The sequence below is a fragment of the Thamnophis sirtalis genome, unplaced genomic scaffold (assembly GCF_051295495.1).
Source record: "Thamnophis sirtalis isolate CommonGarterSnake01/CBP01778 unplaced genomic scaffold, rThaSir2_p1.2 scaffold_1, whole genome shotgun sequence".
NCBI lineage: Eukaryota > Metazoa > Chordata > Lepidosauria > Squamata > Natricidae > Thamnophis > Thamnophis sirtalis.
This window is the reverse complement of record NW_028261381.1, coordinates 143,266,036-143,284,579: the sequence shown is the minus strand read 5'-3', so window position 1 is coordinate 143,284,579 and position 18,544 is coordinate 143,266,036. Positions and strand designations below refer to the sequence as shown.

Below are 18,544 nucleotides of genomic sequence, written 5' to 3'. Positions count from 1 at the left end.
GGGTCTTCAAACTTGGTAACTTTAAGACTTGTGGACTTCAACTCCCAGAATTCCCAGTCTTAAAGTTGCCAAGTTTGAGGATCTCTGCTCTAGGAATTCTCCCCCCCCCAACTTCTCCTTCATTTAGGTTTCTACCTGGTCCACAGTTTCCTTGATTTTCCTGAGTCCGACATTCAAATGCATCTGCTGCTCTTCTAGTTCACTTCTCTTTTCATTGAATAAATTTGCATAATGGTTGATGAAGTCCAAATAATGACGAGGAGTGATGGCCATTGTTCTGCCACCTCGTTTTGCTAGTCGAGCGTTAGCCTGCCATCAAATAAAATGTTGATACCAATCAGTAGGTTTTTAAAATTTCATCCACAAAACCCAAACGCAATATTGTCTTCTAGGATTGCACCCTATTGCCCGATAAGAGCACAAAAAGGCGTATCAAAATGAAAAGCTGAACCTACCTGATGAAGTGTCTGATGAACAAACACGCAGCTGTTTACAATAGCTTCTCTGTGTGATGGAGGCTGTGGCAGTTTGTCATAGACAACTGGCATATAATCAGGCACAATGTAATTTGGTTTCTCAAGATCCATTTTGCTAGTGAATTCTTTACCAACTTGATAAAGCGCCTCAGTGGACCAGTCTCCAAACCAGTTCAAAACACACCTAAAACAAGGTAAGACAATATTACCACCTTTTGAAACAAATGAATGAAAATTATTCATTCATAATATATTAATGGTGCGGTACCTATTGAAGAGAGCTGGAGATGTAGCTGCTCTATCTTTCAACCCTTCTGAAGATGGATTCATGGTAAAGACTACATGGAGATTTCGGATCACTTGACTAGTGAACCATTTATAAAGTTCTTCATGTGAATCCAACATTAAGCCTTCTTTTTGGGCTCCTTCCTTACACTGAGTCATAAGTGTGGCATATTCGTCTCCTTCAAACAGTCCAGGGACCTATATTGAGAAAATGCACATTAGAAATCTAATTGATTCTGGAAACTCTTAAGAGAAGGGCTTAATGCCAAGAGAGAGAGAGAATACTAAGTTTCTGGCAACACAAATACATACAGTTATACAACTGTTTTACCGCTGACTGGCTGGTCTTCAGCTCAGAGATTAAATTTCAACTAATCATGGTAACTGATGGGACAACGGCTTTTTTCATTTTTAAAATACAGAAATCTAGATCCAGCTTTTCCCTAAGCTTTTCATTAAGTTACCTCTCCATTGGCCAGAAGCGTGTTCATTCTCTCCAGAAATCCAGAATCAAGTACATTTGATTCATCCATTATGAAGGCAATTTTCTCATTCTTGCAGCCAGACCGTCTTAATACCGTTCTTAGATCTTCATCAAAATCTTCACCAGTGTACTTTCTATGTACCTGTGAATCACAATTGTGGGTCAGTTTTTGTTTTTATGTAGTCCATAAAAGCAAAATAACATAAAATGCTTTTAGTTTTACTATTTGAAAGATTGGCTGTAATAACCTTAATTTGGTAGACACTTAGACCATTCATCCATGCCACAAATCGAGACAGAGTTGTTTTTCCTGCTCCACTGACACCAATGAGAAGTAAGTGTCCCTGAGGTTGGCGGAAGATCCTGAAAAGATACTTCATTTAGTGAATGTAATGCAGGCTACCAGTATAACCCATTTCCCTTTGTTGGAAATATTTATTCATTCCATTCAATGGAATTTTCCTACAGATGAACACACACGCAATTATAGTCTTACTGTATTTTATAAACCTTTCCCCATTACTAAGATAACAGTATTGGAGATTCATCTCTGGTATGAAGTTATCCAAGAAATCATTAAATAGCATTCCTTCTTAAAATGAAAATTAGATTAAGTTACTAATGTACATTTTTCTTAGTAATATACATACCTATCAATTCGTAGCACATGATCTAACACTTCATTGAATAAAACAAGCGGCACATCGAGTTCTTCTTCATAGAAAACTTTCAATCTTGCTTTTACATAATCTCTTAACTCCTCTTGATCAACTGGGATATAGTCCTAACAAAAAATAGAACAAATAGTGGTATTTTTGTATGTACACACATATACATAAATGCTGAATCTGACTATGCTTAGGTTAGTATCTTAAGATGCATAAAATGTTCATACATGAAGGTGCTTGATTCCCCATTAAAAACTGTTTCATATTAAGCATTCACTGTCTTGACCTTTCCCCCAAAATAAACAAAGCTGGTAGTAATGTAGCGTTTATTTCCAAATCATGATGCTGCAAGAAAAGTACTGATGCAAAATAAATGGAAATAATAAAAATTAGCATTGAAATTCTGAACAATCCTAAAAAAATATATATAATTTATTCATTCTATAAACAGAAAAAGATGAAACCACTTTAATATAAAATAAAATCTCGACCCATATTTTCATTTAGGTTAACTTTTTCCCTCAAGGATATAAGAATGAAGTAGTGACTTAAATTAAATTTACATTTTAACATGAGTGTCAAGAATCATGTTCAGCTACACAGGCTGGGTTTTGCAAACATTTCATAATAAAACTGGTCAACTAATATTCAAACCAACATACCAGAGTAAGACTATGATCAATGATCTTTATAAGCTGTTCACCAAATAAGCTGACTAAATCAAGTTTACATGGCATGTATCTGTTAAGGAGAACAGACTTCTTTTTTACTGCTTCCGATGTCCAGGGGAATATAAAGTTCTGGCTTTTGCTTTTCCAGTGGCCTCAACCAGAACAGAATGGATTAACTGTAGTTATTATCCTTTTTTTGACTAACTTAATCAGTAAAAAAAAAAAATTCCATTCAGAATTTTAATCTTCTGTATCTATAGCAGATACAGAAAATGGTAATTTTACATCTTTTAAGTCAGTGTTTTTCAACCACTGTGCCACGGCACACTAGTGTGCCGTAACATAGTGTAAGGTGTGCCGTGAGAGAATTACTTTATATATAGTCAATATAGGCACAGAGTTAAATTTTTTTAACATTTTCTAATGGTGGTGTGCCTCGTGATTTTTTTCATGAAAAAAGTGTGCCTTTGCACAAAAAAGGTTGAAAAACACTGTTTTAAGTACACCCAATTGTGTTTTGTTGAAAATACTTATTGACAGTGAAGATTCTCCATGCCCTAAGATATCACCATGTCATAAACTGAACATTGTGCAACTCAACCACAGAGAAGCTAAGTTTTTCTCTCACCTTTGAAAGCCAATTGCTGTAGAGAATGGGCCTGCACATGGCTTTCTCCTTGTCTATATTGGGGAAGTGTTTCAGAGCAACCATATCAATATTTTCATCAGTCCATCGTCTCTCCTCATCTTCCACAAGCCTGGATAAACACAGAAGATTGAGAGAGGAAGCAGACATGATTTAAACCAGGATAAAAGTAGGGAAATAACAGCATAATAGAGCTCTGAGAAGAAGAAGGCTGGAGGCAATCCTCACAATTGTCTCCCCCCAACTATCGTGCAGGAAAGATTCTAGAAAAATCTTTAAAAAGTAAAGGTTTTGACAGCATACATTTCCTAGAAAATGTTTAGATTTTATCCTTTCTGGACAGTTCTTAGGGGATTCATCTACAACATGCCTATAATTTTAAAAAAGGGGGAATTATTTTAAACAGAAGTCTAGTACAGACTATTTATTTGCTACAATCTCAGTAAGTCTTATTGAGTCTTAACTCTAATACTGGCAAATAAAAATAAAACAAGCGTATAACTTTGCATCCCTAAGATTTACCTATCCTGGAACAGACGCAAGGCTTCATGTGCCCAAATTCGAATGAGTCCTTCAACAGGCAATGTTTCCAGCGGTCTCAGAGCTTCAAAGATACCTCGCACCCACCGAGTCATTTCACGAGGTGAATAGATATAGTGTGGCTGAGTATCTTGAGTAAACCTTTCCTGTGTGGGGGAAAAAAATATATGATGAGTGCTTACTAGCATTTCTCTTCCAACCGCTTAATCACTTAATTAAAATCTATGAAAAACCTTCAGCCTTGTTACCTGTGACATTGTGTAGAACTCAACCATTGCAGCAGTGAGGGGCTCTGCATATGTACGGAGAGATGGAATTAGTCTCAACATAGCACGATTGAAAGTACCATAAATCTGAGTGAGTGAAGCTGGTCCAGGGTAGTCCACATATACAACAGGAACATGGCGCAAGAATCTGAAAAGATATTCAAAGGGCTTAACTTAGGAAAACTATCTAATAGTATTTTATTAGACTAGAGAGCCAATTTGCTGTAGTCAGTCAGACTAGAAAGCAAGAGATCGTGAGTTCTAGTCCTGCCTTAGGCACAAAGCCAGTTGGATGACCTTGGGGCAGTCACTCTCTCTCAGCCCAAGGAAGGAAGCAATGGCAAACCACTTCTGAAATCTTGCCAAGAAAACTTCAGGAACTTATACAATAATAATAATAACAGTAGACTTATATACCGCTTCATAGGGCTTTCAGCCCTCTCTAAGCGGTTTACAGTCAGCATATTGCCCCCAACAACAATCCGGGTCCTCATTTTACCCACCTCGGAAGGATGGAAGGCTGAGTCAACCCTGAGCCGGTGAGATTTGAACCGCTGAACTGCTGATCTAGCAGTCAGCCTGCAGCCTGCAGTGCTGCATTTAACCACTGCGCCACCTTGGCTCTTGCAGGCACCAGGCATCAAGACAAACTTCAAGGCACAAATACACAAAAAATGTAGACTGACTACATCACGGGGGTCAAACTTGTGGTGTCACCTTGCCATCACATGACATTTTGTGACTTTTCCCCATTCGCAGAGCTAGGGTGGGTGTGGCCTGCGTGTGACGCATCCAGCCCATGAGCCACCAATTTGACACCCCTGGACTCTAAGAATTGACAAGTATACGCCACAATGAATTGTTTCACAGAAGGTTCTGAGAATCATGCAGGATAAGATATTTCATCATTTCTTTCTATTTATGAGTAGACTTTCCAATGAAAATATCATTCCAGGGTCCAAACTACAGGAATGTAGTATTATATTGCACCAACAGGGCACAGGTACTGTAATATTACATAGAGAACTAAAAACTTGATTGTGGAAGAAAGCATTTGGAGGATGTTAGATTTGCTATTGACTCCTCCTGTTCAGTGCCTTTAAAATGCACATTGTTTAAAACTGTTGAGTTTCATACAAACCCCATCAGACTAAGTTGGCATGAACATCCATATTGTATTATAGGCATATTACCTATGTGAAAGAGGCTTTCTTCCAGGATCTGTAGGTGGATTGCAGGCACCAACAAACTGAATTCGTTCCAATTTCACCCAAGTCTGGTCTGCTGTACGGTAGAAACCTCCATGCTCTACCATCTGATGAAGTTAAGAGTCTTGGTTAGAAAAGAGATGGACATATCACGCTGTTCCCTTTTGGGAAACACATTATATGCAAAGCATAGAGAAAGGCAGAAAAAATGGAGACAAGAGAGTTTTTAAATAAATCTTTTAGTAAAACATTTACACCTTTTCTTCGCACCTTTCTATTTTTGCTTTGACTCCATACATTGCCTTTTGTTTTGCAATTTAATCCTGATACACAAAAAAGATATTTTTTTTCACTTATTAATACTTACCTGTCTGATAAAGGATATGACCCTCTGTGTGCCATATTTATCCATATCTGGCAGGTTGATTTCATCACAGAAGAGTACCAGCCATTTTCCCAGCTGAACCGGAGCTAGTACCACACCATTAGGTGTACGCCTGTACTCACAATAGTGATCAAATGTTTTCAGGAGAAGTTCTGGAGTGGTAGCACTGGAGAAATTCAAGCCAACCACCTGGAAAGGCAGAAACAATCTTGAAAACAGGAAATAAAAATAAGAACCAAAAACATCCTTCACCTGCATAACATTTTAAAAAACGCTGCAATCTGTTGATGGTTGACTATTTCCAAATCAACATTTTAAGCTATGTTTTAAAAGTCTGGTTCTTGAAAAATATGGGTTCCAATATCGATTTTATGTATAACAAAGCCACATTAATTCATACTGTTGCGGTATTCTGCATTGGCTTATAATGTCCTTTGAAGATGATTCGGCTATTATAATTACAACCAGCAGTTATATTGTGTTAACTGTGCATGTAGAACAGGTCTTAACAGACTTGAATCAGCAATATTTCCTCTTGTTGATTCTAATTCAGGGTGCCGGTTTTACTTTAAAATTTTAAGTGACTAATGATCAGTACATCTCAAAATCTATCTATTGAGATAATCAAGGGCATCCAATTTTCTGGAATGAAGTGAATGGACCTCTGGAACAAGTTCTCAATCGCTACTGGAACTACTACTTTGTAATTAAAGAATTATATTTCTCCTGTTCTGCTAGAAGGAAGAGTAACTCACTAAAATATTTTCAAACATTCAGAATGGGGAAATACCTCCATGTCAGGCAAAGCCCTGAGTGCACTAAAAAGAGTCATGGTCTTTCCAGATCCTGGTGGGCCACAGAGTACCAGTGGTTTGTGCTCTGCAAGCCAAGTATACAGCAATGCTTCATGGCGGACAGTGTCAAGTGTTGGCACAACAACATCAGGAGCTGCAACTTTGTGAGTCTCAACTTCGATCTGTGGGACCTTTGACTGCCAAGGCATCCATTCACCAGTGATGGAGACCTATACAAAGGAAAATAGAATCTGCTACTTTCTGCATTTGTTGCAGCCAAAGATTTTAACTCTAAGTAGAACTTTTAACTGTTCAAAAATTAAGAAATGTCCCCAATAAATTGTCAACAAATTGAAAAGGCTTTTAAAATGATTCCACATAAAATGTACTTGGACTCCTCCTAGTTCTGAGAAGGCATTATTGTCTGTGTAGAGGACATGTCATCAAGATAGACCCAAAATGACCAACGAAATATATTTTTCTTTAGAATGCTTACTTACTCTCATATACCATTTTATAGTGCTTAAGCAACAAATCCAGGAATGTGTTTTTGATACTCTAATTAGTATCAAAACGTAATTTCATTAAGCGCATGATCTCAAAAGATAGAGGTGTGCATGGTAAATTAATATTTTGTACACTGTTGCTAGGCCTTTGGAACTACTTGTAATACCGTACAGATAGTCCTCGACTTACAATAGCAACAGGAATTGGAATTCCTAAGTGATATGGTGGAAAGCATTTCTGGAACTGACAGCAGTCCCAGTTGCTGTCATTAATCAAATTCCACAATCATTAGGTGAAGCAACTTCCTGCTGACTTCTTTACAACCAATGTTTGTAAGGAAGCTGGCAGGAAGCTGTGACTCCCTTGCTGAAAGCAGATTAAGTGGCTGCTGCTGAATGGGAGAGGGAACATGGGAGGGGAATAGGGGAGGGCTGGGGAGATACGCAAAGAGGTGTGGGAGAGGCACAACATAATTCAGGGAGGAAGTGCAGGGCTGTGTGACAAATGGAGATTGGGGAGTGTGCTTGATGATGTGGGGGAGATATGTGAAGGGTGATTTGTGAGAGGGTGAATGAAAAGGAGGGTCTGTGGGAATGCATGGGAGGCACATTGCAGTTTGAGGAGGCTGTGTGAAGGATGGGTGGCAAGGGTATATGAGAATGTGAGGGATCCAATAATTGGTCATAAACCACTATTCATTGAGCACAGTCTTAACTTCAAATGGTTGCTGAACAAATGGTCATAGGTTGAGGACTACCTGTATTTGCGGTACTGATTACATTTTTTCCAAGCATTGCAATTAGACAGCAGTCACAGTAAGTTGATGGTTTTTTTAAAAAGTACTCTAAGAATACAATTGTCTTTACCTCGTAATCAATTATGGGTATATTTGGTGCACTAGGCAGGGGCACTGTTGTAATTCTTCTGATATATTCACCTAGCTCTGCTCTCATTTTCAGACGGCTGTCTCCCGAGAACGACCACAGGATTGCATACACTAGGTATCTCTGAAATGACAGTCAATCATCAGTGTTGATGTGAGGAAACAGGATTGTACTTAAGAAACACATGGAAATCAGCACCAAGAGTTTAAAAAGCCTGGTAATTTTATTGCCTCAGGATTATAGTCTTTCGGTGAGACAAGACTTACCTGGATGTAGCGTTCTAGCTGATCTATTTGCATTGGAAAATCTGGGTGGTTGGCATTATACTGTGCTACGTTGCGGCACGCTTGGTGAAGCATGGAAAAGAGAGAACCGAGACATCGTAGTCGGGTGAGGTCCATAATGTGCTCCAATTTAAAAGCATGTTCAAGTGCCTTTGTCACCAATCCATTAGATGTGAAGTAGGGCTGCATAATTGTAGCTGCATCTCTTTGAATCTGTCAACAAACCATTTCAGTAACATTACAGCTAGAAGTTACCATACCGGAAAACAGAGCTAAACAATTATTGTGTAGTGAAGCGGGGAAATCTAGACACCCCCCCCCCCCAGGTTTACCTGCAGCATTGGAGATGCTGTTTCTTCACTTTCATCTTCTTTTCCCTTTCTCCTGCGCTGAGCCTCTTCTTCACCTTCATCCAGAGGAATACTTCTCAGTCGGGCCAAGAAATTGTTGAAAATCATGTCAGTACTTAAAACATCTTCACTGAACCAAACCATGCCGCATCGTGACACTGTGGCTAGAGTGGCATATTTCAAATCTTGAACTTCAAACATGATGCGCACCTATGGAAAAAACGAAAGGGTGGTTTCTGAAATCATTTAAACCAGACTTCTTTATGGTTTCTGTTCAAAACAGCCTTCTTCAACCACCCTTCTCCTTTCGAGTTTAAGGTAAGCAAAAAGCAAAGCATCAGAGAAAGAATCTCCTGGCATGGGCAGTTGAAAGCTACTGCAGCAAACTCAGTGGGAGAGCTTTTTTTTAAAGATATTGGGAAGCCAAGTTGCATGGACAGTACTCCAGGCTAGAAGGACTGTAGACATTCTGAATACAGACTCATCCTGGACACAGAATCTAAATATTCACAAGGAACAGATATACTCACTTTTGTTGCCAGCAGTTTAGAGATTAATGGCTGTGTGTTGCATTATTTTGAGGGGACAGCACATTTACCGTTATACAAGCTGTATACTCACTACTTTACATTGTAGCCAAGTGTCATTTCTTCAATGTTGTCACAGGAAAAGATATACTTAAATATTTACAAAATGTGAGGGGGTGTACTCACTTCTGTGATATACTGTATGTGCTAGACACTGCCTAAGCCTCTCTGTGTAGATAGGAAACAGTGAGATTTAATATCTTCCCACAGCCTCAGAATTAACTGGCTGAAATTTCTACAGAAACCCAGGTAAAAGAAGCAACAGGAATGCCTCTTTCAAGAGCCTTGTTCATTTCTGTAGGTAAAGGGTTTAAGCAGGAATTTGAGATTAAAATTTTTCTTGATTTTAATATATGTGTACTGATTAAATCTGTGCAATTACTTGTGCCATAATCTCTACAGATAAGCCTTGCGCTTAAGGACCACAACTGGGACCAGAATCTTGGTCACTGAGTGAAGTGATCATTAAGTAGGACATCACACAATCTCTTTGCTCAACAACTGCAATAGCAACACCTCTAGTTCTGGTTGTTAAGTGATTTCATGAGTCCCAGGTAAGGTGCGTGGAATGCCTCAGGGAAGACCCTGGGAGACATGGTGCAGGTCAGATGCAAGTGTCATAATCTAAAATTTCTCTCTCGAAATTCAAGAAGCAATTTAGCTTGAGTAGGTAAATACTTGTGCACAGCCTGTACCAGGTCTCCCAGGGCCTCTGCCACCACCAAGGCCTCCCTCTTTACCTTACAGCACTGCCTCCCTGCTCCAAGACTGTAAATCCTTCGTGGAAGAAAATCCTATCTCGATTTTTCAACTTTTATTCAGCCAACCCCCAGAAACCAGGGGGAATCCTCTTGTCTTTGAGGGCTGACTGTGAATGCCCTGTGCTGCGAACGCTCTGTGCCAAAATACTGCTTGGACCCTTGACAACCAGCCTCCATAAACCAGGGAGATTCCTATTGGCAGTGGCTTGAGATCTTCCCTGCCAGTTTCCCTACTGACTTTCTGGAGAAGCCGACAGGAAAGATTACAAATGGCAATTATATGATTGCGGGATGCTTGGCAAACAATTTTAAGTGCAAACGGGTTTGCCAAGTGCCCAGACCACAATCATGTGCCTGTGGAAGCACAATAGCTGTAACTTTGGGCATGGGTTCGAAGTCCCTTCGTTCAATGCCATTGCTATTTCAAATGGTCAAATGATCATTGATTATATTAATTATAATAATTAATGATCATTCAGATTATCATTAAGCAAGGACTATCAGCATATAAATTGGGAAATAGTATGGATTTCCCTCATTTATCATACAGCTTGTATTCATAAATCTAGCTTTATCGACGTTAAGTTGTAGTTGAATGATAAAAAGGCAAATTGCAGCAGACCAGTAGCATCTTATGATTTGAGTGGTTCATTCGATTCCTTTTCTCTTTTTAATTAACTTATCAATGATGCTTTCCCATGAGTTGGGCAACTCTGAAGTTACCCTTTTTTGCATTTTGATATTTGAAATTCAGAATGGCTTTCACCTTTGATTATTTTTTTCTGAGCAGAATATATCAGCATGCTGCTGTGTGAGAACTGAGTCAATATTCTGATACTCTGTTCTCCACATTTAGCTACATTAAATCACATGGAGATACCACCTTAAATATGAATTTACTGTGGATAGGCTTACATTTGGTGGAAGACTGAGACGTTCCCCATTTGGTAATGTCAGCAACTTGTTGTCATCCAGGACAGAATTCAAATTTTCAACCCACTCGGGATCAACATCTCCATCAAAGATAATCCACTGTCGTTTTTGTAGTTCCCCTCTCACATTATCTATAATTCTAAATAAGATAAGAATGTAGTGCAAAGTTAGGCAAACGTTCAATCAGTTTAAACACCTTCTCTGGAAATCTTCCTATTTACTTTCACCACATCTTATATATTTCACACTTACTTTCTCAAGACATGGGTAAACAACCCATCTGTCCACTCTCTGGTGTTGGGATCCAAAGTACCATAGAGATGGTCTTTGCTGATAGCTTTCGGATCAATTATATGTGCAATACCTTCCACCCCTTCTAGTCTCTCCAGAGCTTTCAGAAGTACTCTCCAAGCCATGCTCTTTCCACTTCCAGAAGGACCAACCATCATCAAGCCATGGTTGATCTGGGTAATTTGATATAGCTGAAGAACCTATAAAAAGGAGTAGAATGTGGGAAGATCTTTAATCTAGAATGACAATGGTTACAATAATCTTGTTTAAATTTTTAGAGGACTATTTACAGCAAATCTCATAGGATTTTATATTATGTTGTCAATAGCAGTTGCAAAGCCATACCTTTTCCACCCACATGCTACCAATATCTTCTCCATCACCATACGTGAGGTACATTTCCTGACAGACTTTCTTAAGTTCTTCTCTCAGTGCAGTCATTTCTCCTCGGTGATACTGAATGCCAGGGAACACGTCTGATAAGAGACTGAAAAGCAGTGGTATATCTTCTGCAACCAGTTTGGGTACCATAGTTTCACAGACACTCTGGATCAGAATCTACATGGGAAAAACATTTATTAGACAAACTAAAAAGCAGAGTTATTTAACAGTGCAGGGTTCAAAGACTGGATATAATAGAGTTACTATACTGAAGTTTAAACTGGACATTACATATATTTTCCTTGGTTTTTTTTAAAAAGATAACTTGAGATACTGTCAAATACTATTTGTGTGGTGGTTGGTCCAGGTGCATTTTTGTTTAAACAAATTACTGTGACTGTTATTAACTGATTAATTTAATGTTTATAGTAGTCCAGGGCATTAAGGCTACAAATAGTAGCGTATGTAAAAATGGGATCTGTTTCAAGTGGAAAACAATAATGGGCTCTTCTAACCATTTTGGGAATTTTCAAACACAGGCCAGTACTTTGTATCTGAAATGTATAAAGCTCAAAACGAAGCCTCAAACACATAACAGTTGTTTTGCACTCCAATCTGGTGTTTTGAATTCAAAATGAATTGAACCTGAAATGTTATGCACACTTGCACTGAATATTGATTGCAAGCCAATTCAAAATCCTTGTATGTTTTTGCACTTAAGGATCAGTGTCTTACATAGCTGTAGAGTGCATTAACCACTCCACGTAAAGTGTAGGGCATACCTCCTGTTCTGGTAAATTTTCAGCAATTTCTCCTTCATCAACAACTTCACCACGCTCTTCCTTCTCTCGTTTTATTCTCTGAATCCTTTCTCTTTTCACATTGCCAGCACTGATCAGTACACTTTTCAAAGCTCTCAAGCCGAAATCATAATGGCTTTGAGAAGAGAGCTGCTCATCACAGAGCCTAAGAATATAAAGATGTCACTCTCACCACTATGTTTAAATAAAAACATTGGCTTTAGAGATGAAGACACATTATTATGACATTCTAGAACATTACTTCACAATGTTTCAGCTAGTTTATTAAGTAGTTCAGATACTTTCATCTGTCTGTAGAAAATATATAGCAATGTAGGAAATTAATTAGCAGTTTTGAGCTACTTCTTCATGCATTTTGATCTACATATAATAAAATAAGAATGGCAACTACAGTAATGCCAGCATCTGATTTAACAGTAATCCAAGAATAAATCATCCTACAACCCACTGCTAACAATGATACTTACTTAAAGAAGGGGACAATTTTGTTGGCAAGCACTTCAGCTGTCCGAAATCCTTGGGAGTACAACATAACCTGAGCAATCAGTTGACGATCAGGCTTTGTCATGGCCAAACTACGGAAAAGTTTCTTCAAGTTGTCTGGAAGATTTGATCGACCAGCATAGCCAGGGTTCATTGTGATGAAGATTGCCATATCTGGGCTCACTTTCACTTGTTTGTTCAGCAATTCACAGGTAATGGGGGCAGCAGCTGAAAGCAAGCATCTATCAGTAAGTACACTTTTCACCTCTCCACTTTTCAACAACTGACAGAAAAGGAATCCAGAAAGGCTGGAGAAGACTACTGGTATGTGTATGTATATAGTATATTTTATATATTTTTAATTTTATTTTCATGACTTCTATGGCTGAATAGCTCCTACAATGACTCTGGACAGCTCACAACAATCCATATAAAACAGTTAAAAACACAAAAGTTTCATTAATACATATATTGCTCAGAGGTGGCATTCAGCAGGTTCTGACCAGTTCTGGAGAACTGGTAGCAGAAATTTTGAGTAGTTCGGAGAACCAGTAAATACCACCTCTGGCCCTGCCCCCATCTATTTTCTTCCTCCCGAGTCCCAGCTGATCGGGAGGAAATGGGGATTTTGTATTAACCTTCCCCTGGAGTGGGGAGGGAATGAAGCTTTTACCACTCCTGGAGTGGGGTGGAAATGGCGATTTTACAGTATCCTTCCCCTGCCACGCCCACCAAGCCACACCATGCCCACCAAGCCCACAGAACTCGTAGTAAAAAAATTTGAATCCCACCACTGATATTGCTATATTATATTATGAACCAATAGATTAAAAATATTAAGTGTAGTGTTTCAAAAAATGTAATTATATTTCATAAAATAATAACAGTATTGAAATACAGAAACTATATACTTGAAAAACTTCTAAAGCACTGCAAAAAATAGCTTTTCTTTTAAAAATACATACATTTGTCATAGTTTGGATTTGAGTGTTCTCGCAAGGCTTCCTGTATGCACTGGACTTGCTGAGAAACAGCAGAAAGCATTCGCTCTTCAAGTCTGTTGAACTCATCAAAGCAGCCCCATGCACCTACTTGACAGAGGCCCACAAAGATGCGGCCCATTGCCTAAAGAGAAAAAAAAACCCATGCATATATGAAATTGAAAAGGGTAAGATATTAGATGTAAATCATCACCTGTAAAAACAGGGATTTTCCTCATGGTTTTTAAAAGGCAAAATCGCTATATAGCCTGAGTCTTTCATTAAATATTATAGACATATACAGGAGCTTCCCTAGCACCAAAATTTAGGCTCATAATAGATAATTGGATGCAAGATCCTGTTTATTAATTTGGATTCCAGAGTACAGTTGGAATTGTAGCTATTGTACCAGCCTCCCTGTTCTACTGCATTTTTCCTCCCTCCTCTGTGACTTGATTGTGGGTGGTGTTCTCCAGGATTATGGTCCTGAGGGACTTCAACTTGCTCTTTCAAGAATTTAATCAAGGTGGCTGTTCATGGCCACCATGACAGGTATGGATCTGACCCAAGTCATCAGGGGCCTGATCATGGTGCTCGGAAATTAAGAGATATTGCCATAATTTTGTCATGGACTGATTAATTTCTGATCACCCTGGAGTGTTCCAATGCTGTTCCTTGACACAGGGAGGCAGTGATATAGTCATGGTGCTTGGTAGACCCTGCTGGATTTCAAAGAAAGCTATTAGGGCTATTCTTAAGGTTTGGTGCACAGTTCAGTTGATGCCTTCTTGCAGTTTGGAATGGGAAGAGAGCTGGACTAAATCAAGCCTATATGGTTTCTCTTCTCCCATGTATCCCGCCCTTTGAAAATGATTTTAGGGTGCTTGGTAACCAGTCATAAGTGTGAACAGGTTGCTAAGTACTCAGATTATGATCATATGATTACAGGTGTGCTGGGGAAGCTGGAACTCTGAGGACCAGTCATAACCACCATTTGTTCACAGCACCATCATACCTTAGAATGGTCACTGATCAAATGATGTCTATCTGTAAATCAAAAAATGAACAAATAAAACTGGCTGGGATTGTTGTTCCTTTCCAATAATCCATGTGACTTAAAAATAGGAATTATGTTGTTTGGAATTCATTTTATTTTCTGGGTTATGTTGAATTTAATTTTTGAATTATCAAGATTGGAAATTGTGAAGACATGACTCAATTAATTTTAATCAGTGAAGGCTTTACAGTTAGCCTATCATTAACCCTAACTCTAACCCTAACATTATAGTATTGCTAGATTTATGCAAAAATACCTAGCACTTTTGACAGAGATAAAACTCATTTTTTTTCTAAAATAATCTAATTATAGATAAAAATGCTATACCTGGAAATCAAATGTTTCATCACAGTTGAAAACAAGAACAAATCGTCCAAGCTGATGTCCAAGAGCTTTAACAGATTCTGTTTTACCAGTTCCAGCAGGTCCTGTTCAGATATAAAAGAGGTAGATTACTTCTGCTCTAGAATAACAGCATAATCTTGACAGAAAAATAATGTATGAGCAACAACTTACCAAATGGAGATCCTCCCAGTCTGGCCTCCAAAGCTTGTGTCATTGTCAGGTAACAACGATCAGTGAGAGGAGTCTGCACCAGTTTATCTTGGACTCCAAGGTACTCAAAGCCATAGTTGAATTTGGCATTAGCCATCTGAATGGATAGTTGCTGCAGTACGTCAGTTTGTTTAGGATCAAAGTAGAACCTCATCTGGCTCAACCAATCAAATGATTTGGAGTTGTCAATTTTGCTCTTGACCAATGATCTTGTAACATCTCTTTGGTGAACCAATTCGGTGATCTTTTGAAAAAGCAATAATCAATCTTAGCATGTGCACATAATTGAAACGTTATTAGATCATGAAATGCATATGTAAAGTAACATGAATGTCTGGCTAAGAGGCAATTAGTTAAGATGATAACTTACCAGGTGTTCCAGTTTTCTTCTGCGGAGAGGAGGCTGCTCCATCAGTACAGAATCAGCAAGCACAGTAAGTGTCGCTTCGACATTGGTTAGCACAGATTGCAGAGGGGAACTATCACCACCTCCCCCCATGCTGTTCAAAGCAGACTCCACATTTTCTGACCAGGCAATCTGAGCTGAAAGGACAACGAGTTGGGCCTAGAGAATTAAAAAAAATATGTCTTAAGTGTTATCGATTATTTTGGCTTCCTTTCTCTCAAAGCATTTTATCTTATTATAATGCTGAAAGTAAAAATAAATAAATAAATAAATACCTGATACTTGTCAATCCATGAGATGTAAGTAGCTGGATCAATTGAAGTTCCTTTGCCGAAGATCTCAATTTCTGTTTCAGACTCAGCAAGAAGTTTGGCAAGTGTTACCCTCATTTCTTTTTCAACAAGTGTGAGCCATTCATTGATCTTGGGATGCTCAGTGATTGACACAGGAGTTTTGAATATCACCTGGAAACCGAATTGTAAGCTTGTTATTGGCTTTAAGAGAAAAATGTTTTATGCCATCAGTTCCAGAAAACACATTTATACCTCTTCTCCCTCACGTGATGATATTCCCAGAACAATAGAGCTGTCTTCATTGAGGATAATGCTTGACACACCAGCAAACATCTTCTTGAAATGTTTCTGCAGTTTCGCTACATTTTTGCTGTTTCCAATGATTTCAAGCAAATCTTCATCTCCAACAAAATAGAACCTTAAAAATAAAGTTAAGTGTTTCAATAGATCCACACATCAAAACAATAAAGCTCAGACCAAAACCAGCTGTGATTTTTCTTTGGAAATTGATCAATCAATTTAAAAGAAAAACGTAAACTACTGCTTATTGAATTTAGAAGTCATTCACATTTATGTAGATGAACAATTAATTCTGGACTAAACTGCTTACCGAGGGAAAGAAGCCCTCTCTCTCTCCAGGTATTCTCCCAAAGCTTTTTGGATCTTTCCAAGCAAGTCTGCTAATCTTTCCAGAGATCTCTGTACCCCCTGAATATTCAGAACATCCATCACCAAGGGAGACTTTGATACCTTTTTCATCAGAGCCAGAAATTCTGTGCTGATGCTGAAAAGCCAAGAGGAGAGAATGCTGATGCACAAGACATATAATATCTTCCACTTTATTTACTTATATTTTTATACTGCTGAAGCTGAATCTGAATCTGCCAAGACTCAGAACCGTTAACAAGTGATCATCATGATGTAATATAAATTAAGTCATATACAGTGAATAAAACAAAATTAAAAAAATTGGATCTAAAAATGCAGTCAGTTCTTACCAACTGCAATAGGGATTGTCAACTTAAGTGGTGTGATCAATAAATGTGATGTTAACTGACTGCACTATCTACCTCAGTTCTGGTTGGGGTCATTAATTGTGATGGCACATGACCACAATTTGCAATTTCCTGCAGGCTTCCCCATTGATTTTGCATGGTGAAGCCGTTCTGAAGGTCACAATTTTTGATCACATGACCCAGAGATACTTCAACCATCATAAATGTACACTGGTTGCCAAATGCCTGAATTGGGATCAGATGAGTAATAAATCTCTTATTTTCATCATAAATTCAGATAGTCACTGAATGACTTTTTGGTAAATGAGGTCTAGCCATTGTTACATAAATCTGATGGAATACTAACAACTGATCTAAGGAGAGGCTGGTCTATAGAAATTAACACATAATCAAAACATCATAGACACTGGGAACCACCAGTAGCCTCCTCAGTGATAATTCCATAGAAGAACAGAATTATATAGGACGATGAGAATACAGTTTTACAAATATCTAGGTATCAAACCATTTTTGGATTTTATAGCTCAAAATCAGCATTTTCAACACAGAAACCTATTGGTAGCTAATTCAGGTTCGGCAATACCAGCAAAATATAAATATGTGTATGTGTATGTATATGTGTGTGTGTGTATGTGTGTATGTATGTGTGTGTGTGTGTGTGTGTGTGTGTGTGTGTGTATGTATGTATGTATGTATGTATGTATGTATATATGTATATATATATAGCCAACACCATGAACCATTTTGTAACATTTCCAGTTTCCAAGTAGACTTTACAGGGAACTATGTAGCGATCGTTGCAATGGTGATAAAATTACTACTATTGAATTGTTCCATAAAATCTTTAAAACTAAACACAACATTAACGTTCTCATGTTTACATCCAAAACTGGGGCCAGGCCATTACCTTTGGAACCTCTGAGTTTCAACTGGCAGCAGATGTTTGATATCAGCACTACCCGTGAAGATGCCTTCCAAGTAAACCCATCGCCTCTGGACATCAATCCAGACATCAAACAGTGCCATAATTCGATTCAGTTTGTCTTCCCAGCTAAGGGCATCTTCTTCAAATACCTAGAAATAAATAATAAGCTTCAATTAATGAAACAAATTCACAATAGGCTGAAACTACTAATTAAGGCATCTATTAATTTATGAGTCACAATAAATAAAACAATTATATTTATTCAGTAAAAGTATTGATTGTATCTCCATAAAGATCATAATGTGATATACAATAAAATATAATAAACAAATGTTAAAACTTTTAAAAATTGCATTTCAAGCCTGAAATTAGAATGTTAAATGGCCAATGTAATTTATTTGTTTCTCAAAATATGCAGAGTTTTTGCTACATTTTATTAAACAGGCTCTGCAAATGATGATGTTTCTCTTAGAGATCTTTAAAAAAAACAGGCAGAATAGTGACACAAGGAGATATTCAGCTATCTGGGCAATAAAACCATTCAAGCTATGAACTGTGATTGCAAACAATTGTCTGTCATTCACTGTGAATAGCCTAGCTGCCATAT

At 38.1% G+C, this 18,544-nt stretch overlaps 1 protein-coding gene across 2 annotated transcripts in view; it reads right to left on the bottom strand.

Moving 5' to 3' along the window:
- The window catches only part of DYNC1H1 (dynein cytoplasmic 1 heavy chain 1), a 60,757-nt gene that overhangs the window by 21,682 nt on the left and 20,531 nt on the right, over window positions 1-18,544 (bottom strand). For both annotated transcript variants that reach the window (XM_087726517.1, XM_087726508.1), the window contains exons 22-49: window positions 17,920-18,086; window positions 16,607-16,780; window positions 16,249-16,414; window positions 15,979-16,167; window positions 15,668-15,862; window positions 15,259-15,541; window positions 15,070-15,170; window positions 13,671-13,830; window positions 12,690-12,933; window positions 12,184-12,367; window positions 11,366-11,578; window positions 10,982-11,220; window positions 10,712-10,868; window positions 8,431-8,658; window positions 8,081-8,311; window positions 7,797-7,937; window positions 6,420-6,653; window positions 5,612-5,818; window positions 5,230-5,351; window positions 4,019-4,184; window positions 3,753-3,916; window positions 3,213-3,342; window positions 1,896-2,029; window positions 1,494-1,608; window positions 1,226-1,387; window positions 745-959; window positions 456-660; window positions 136-309 (exon numbers count right to left, since the gene is read on the bottom strand). In XM_087726517.1, the coding sequence (XP_087582643.1) occupies window positions 136-309; window positions 456-660; window positions 745-959; window positions 1,226-1,387; window positions 1,494-1,608; window positions 1,896-2,029; window positions 3,213-3,342; window positions 3,753-3,916; window positions 4,019-4,184; window positions 5,230-5,351; window positions 5,612-5,818; window positions 6,420-6,653; window positions 7,797-7,937; window positions 8,081-8,311; window positions 8,431-8,658; window positions 10,712-10,868; window positions 10,982-11,220; window positions 11,366-11,578; window positions 12,184-12,367; window positions 12,690-12,933; window positions 13,671-13,830; window positions 15,070-15,170; window positions 15,259-15,541; window positions 15,668-15,862; window positions 15,979-16,167; window positions 16,249-16,414; window positions 16,607-16,780; window positions 17,920-18,086 (5,100 nt within the window). The remainder of the gene's footprint in view (window positions 1-135; window positions 310-455; window positions 661-744; window positions 960-1,225; window positions 1,388-1,493; window positions 1,609-1,895; window positions 2,030-3,212; window positions 3,343-3,752; window positions 3,917-4,018; window positions 4,185-5,229; window positions 5,352-5,611; window positions 5,819-6,419; window positions 6,654-7,796; window positions 7,938-8,080; window positions 8,312-8,430; window positions 8,659-10,711; window positions 10,869-10,981; window positions 11,221-11,365; window positions 11,579-12,183; window positions 12,368-12,689; window positions 12,934-13,670; window positions 13,831-15,069; window positions 15,171-15,258; window positions 15,542-15,667; window positions 15,863-15,978; window positions 16,168-16,248; window positions 16,415-16,606; window positions 16,781-17,919; window positions 18,087-18,544) is intronic.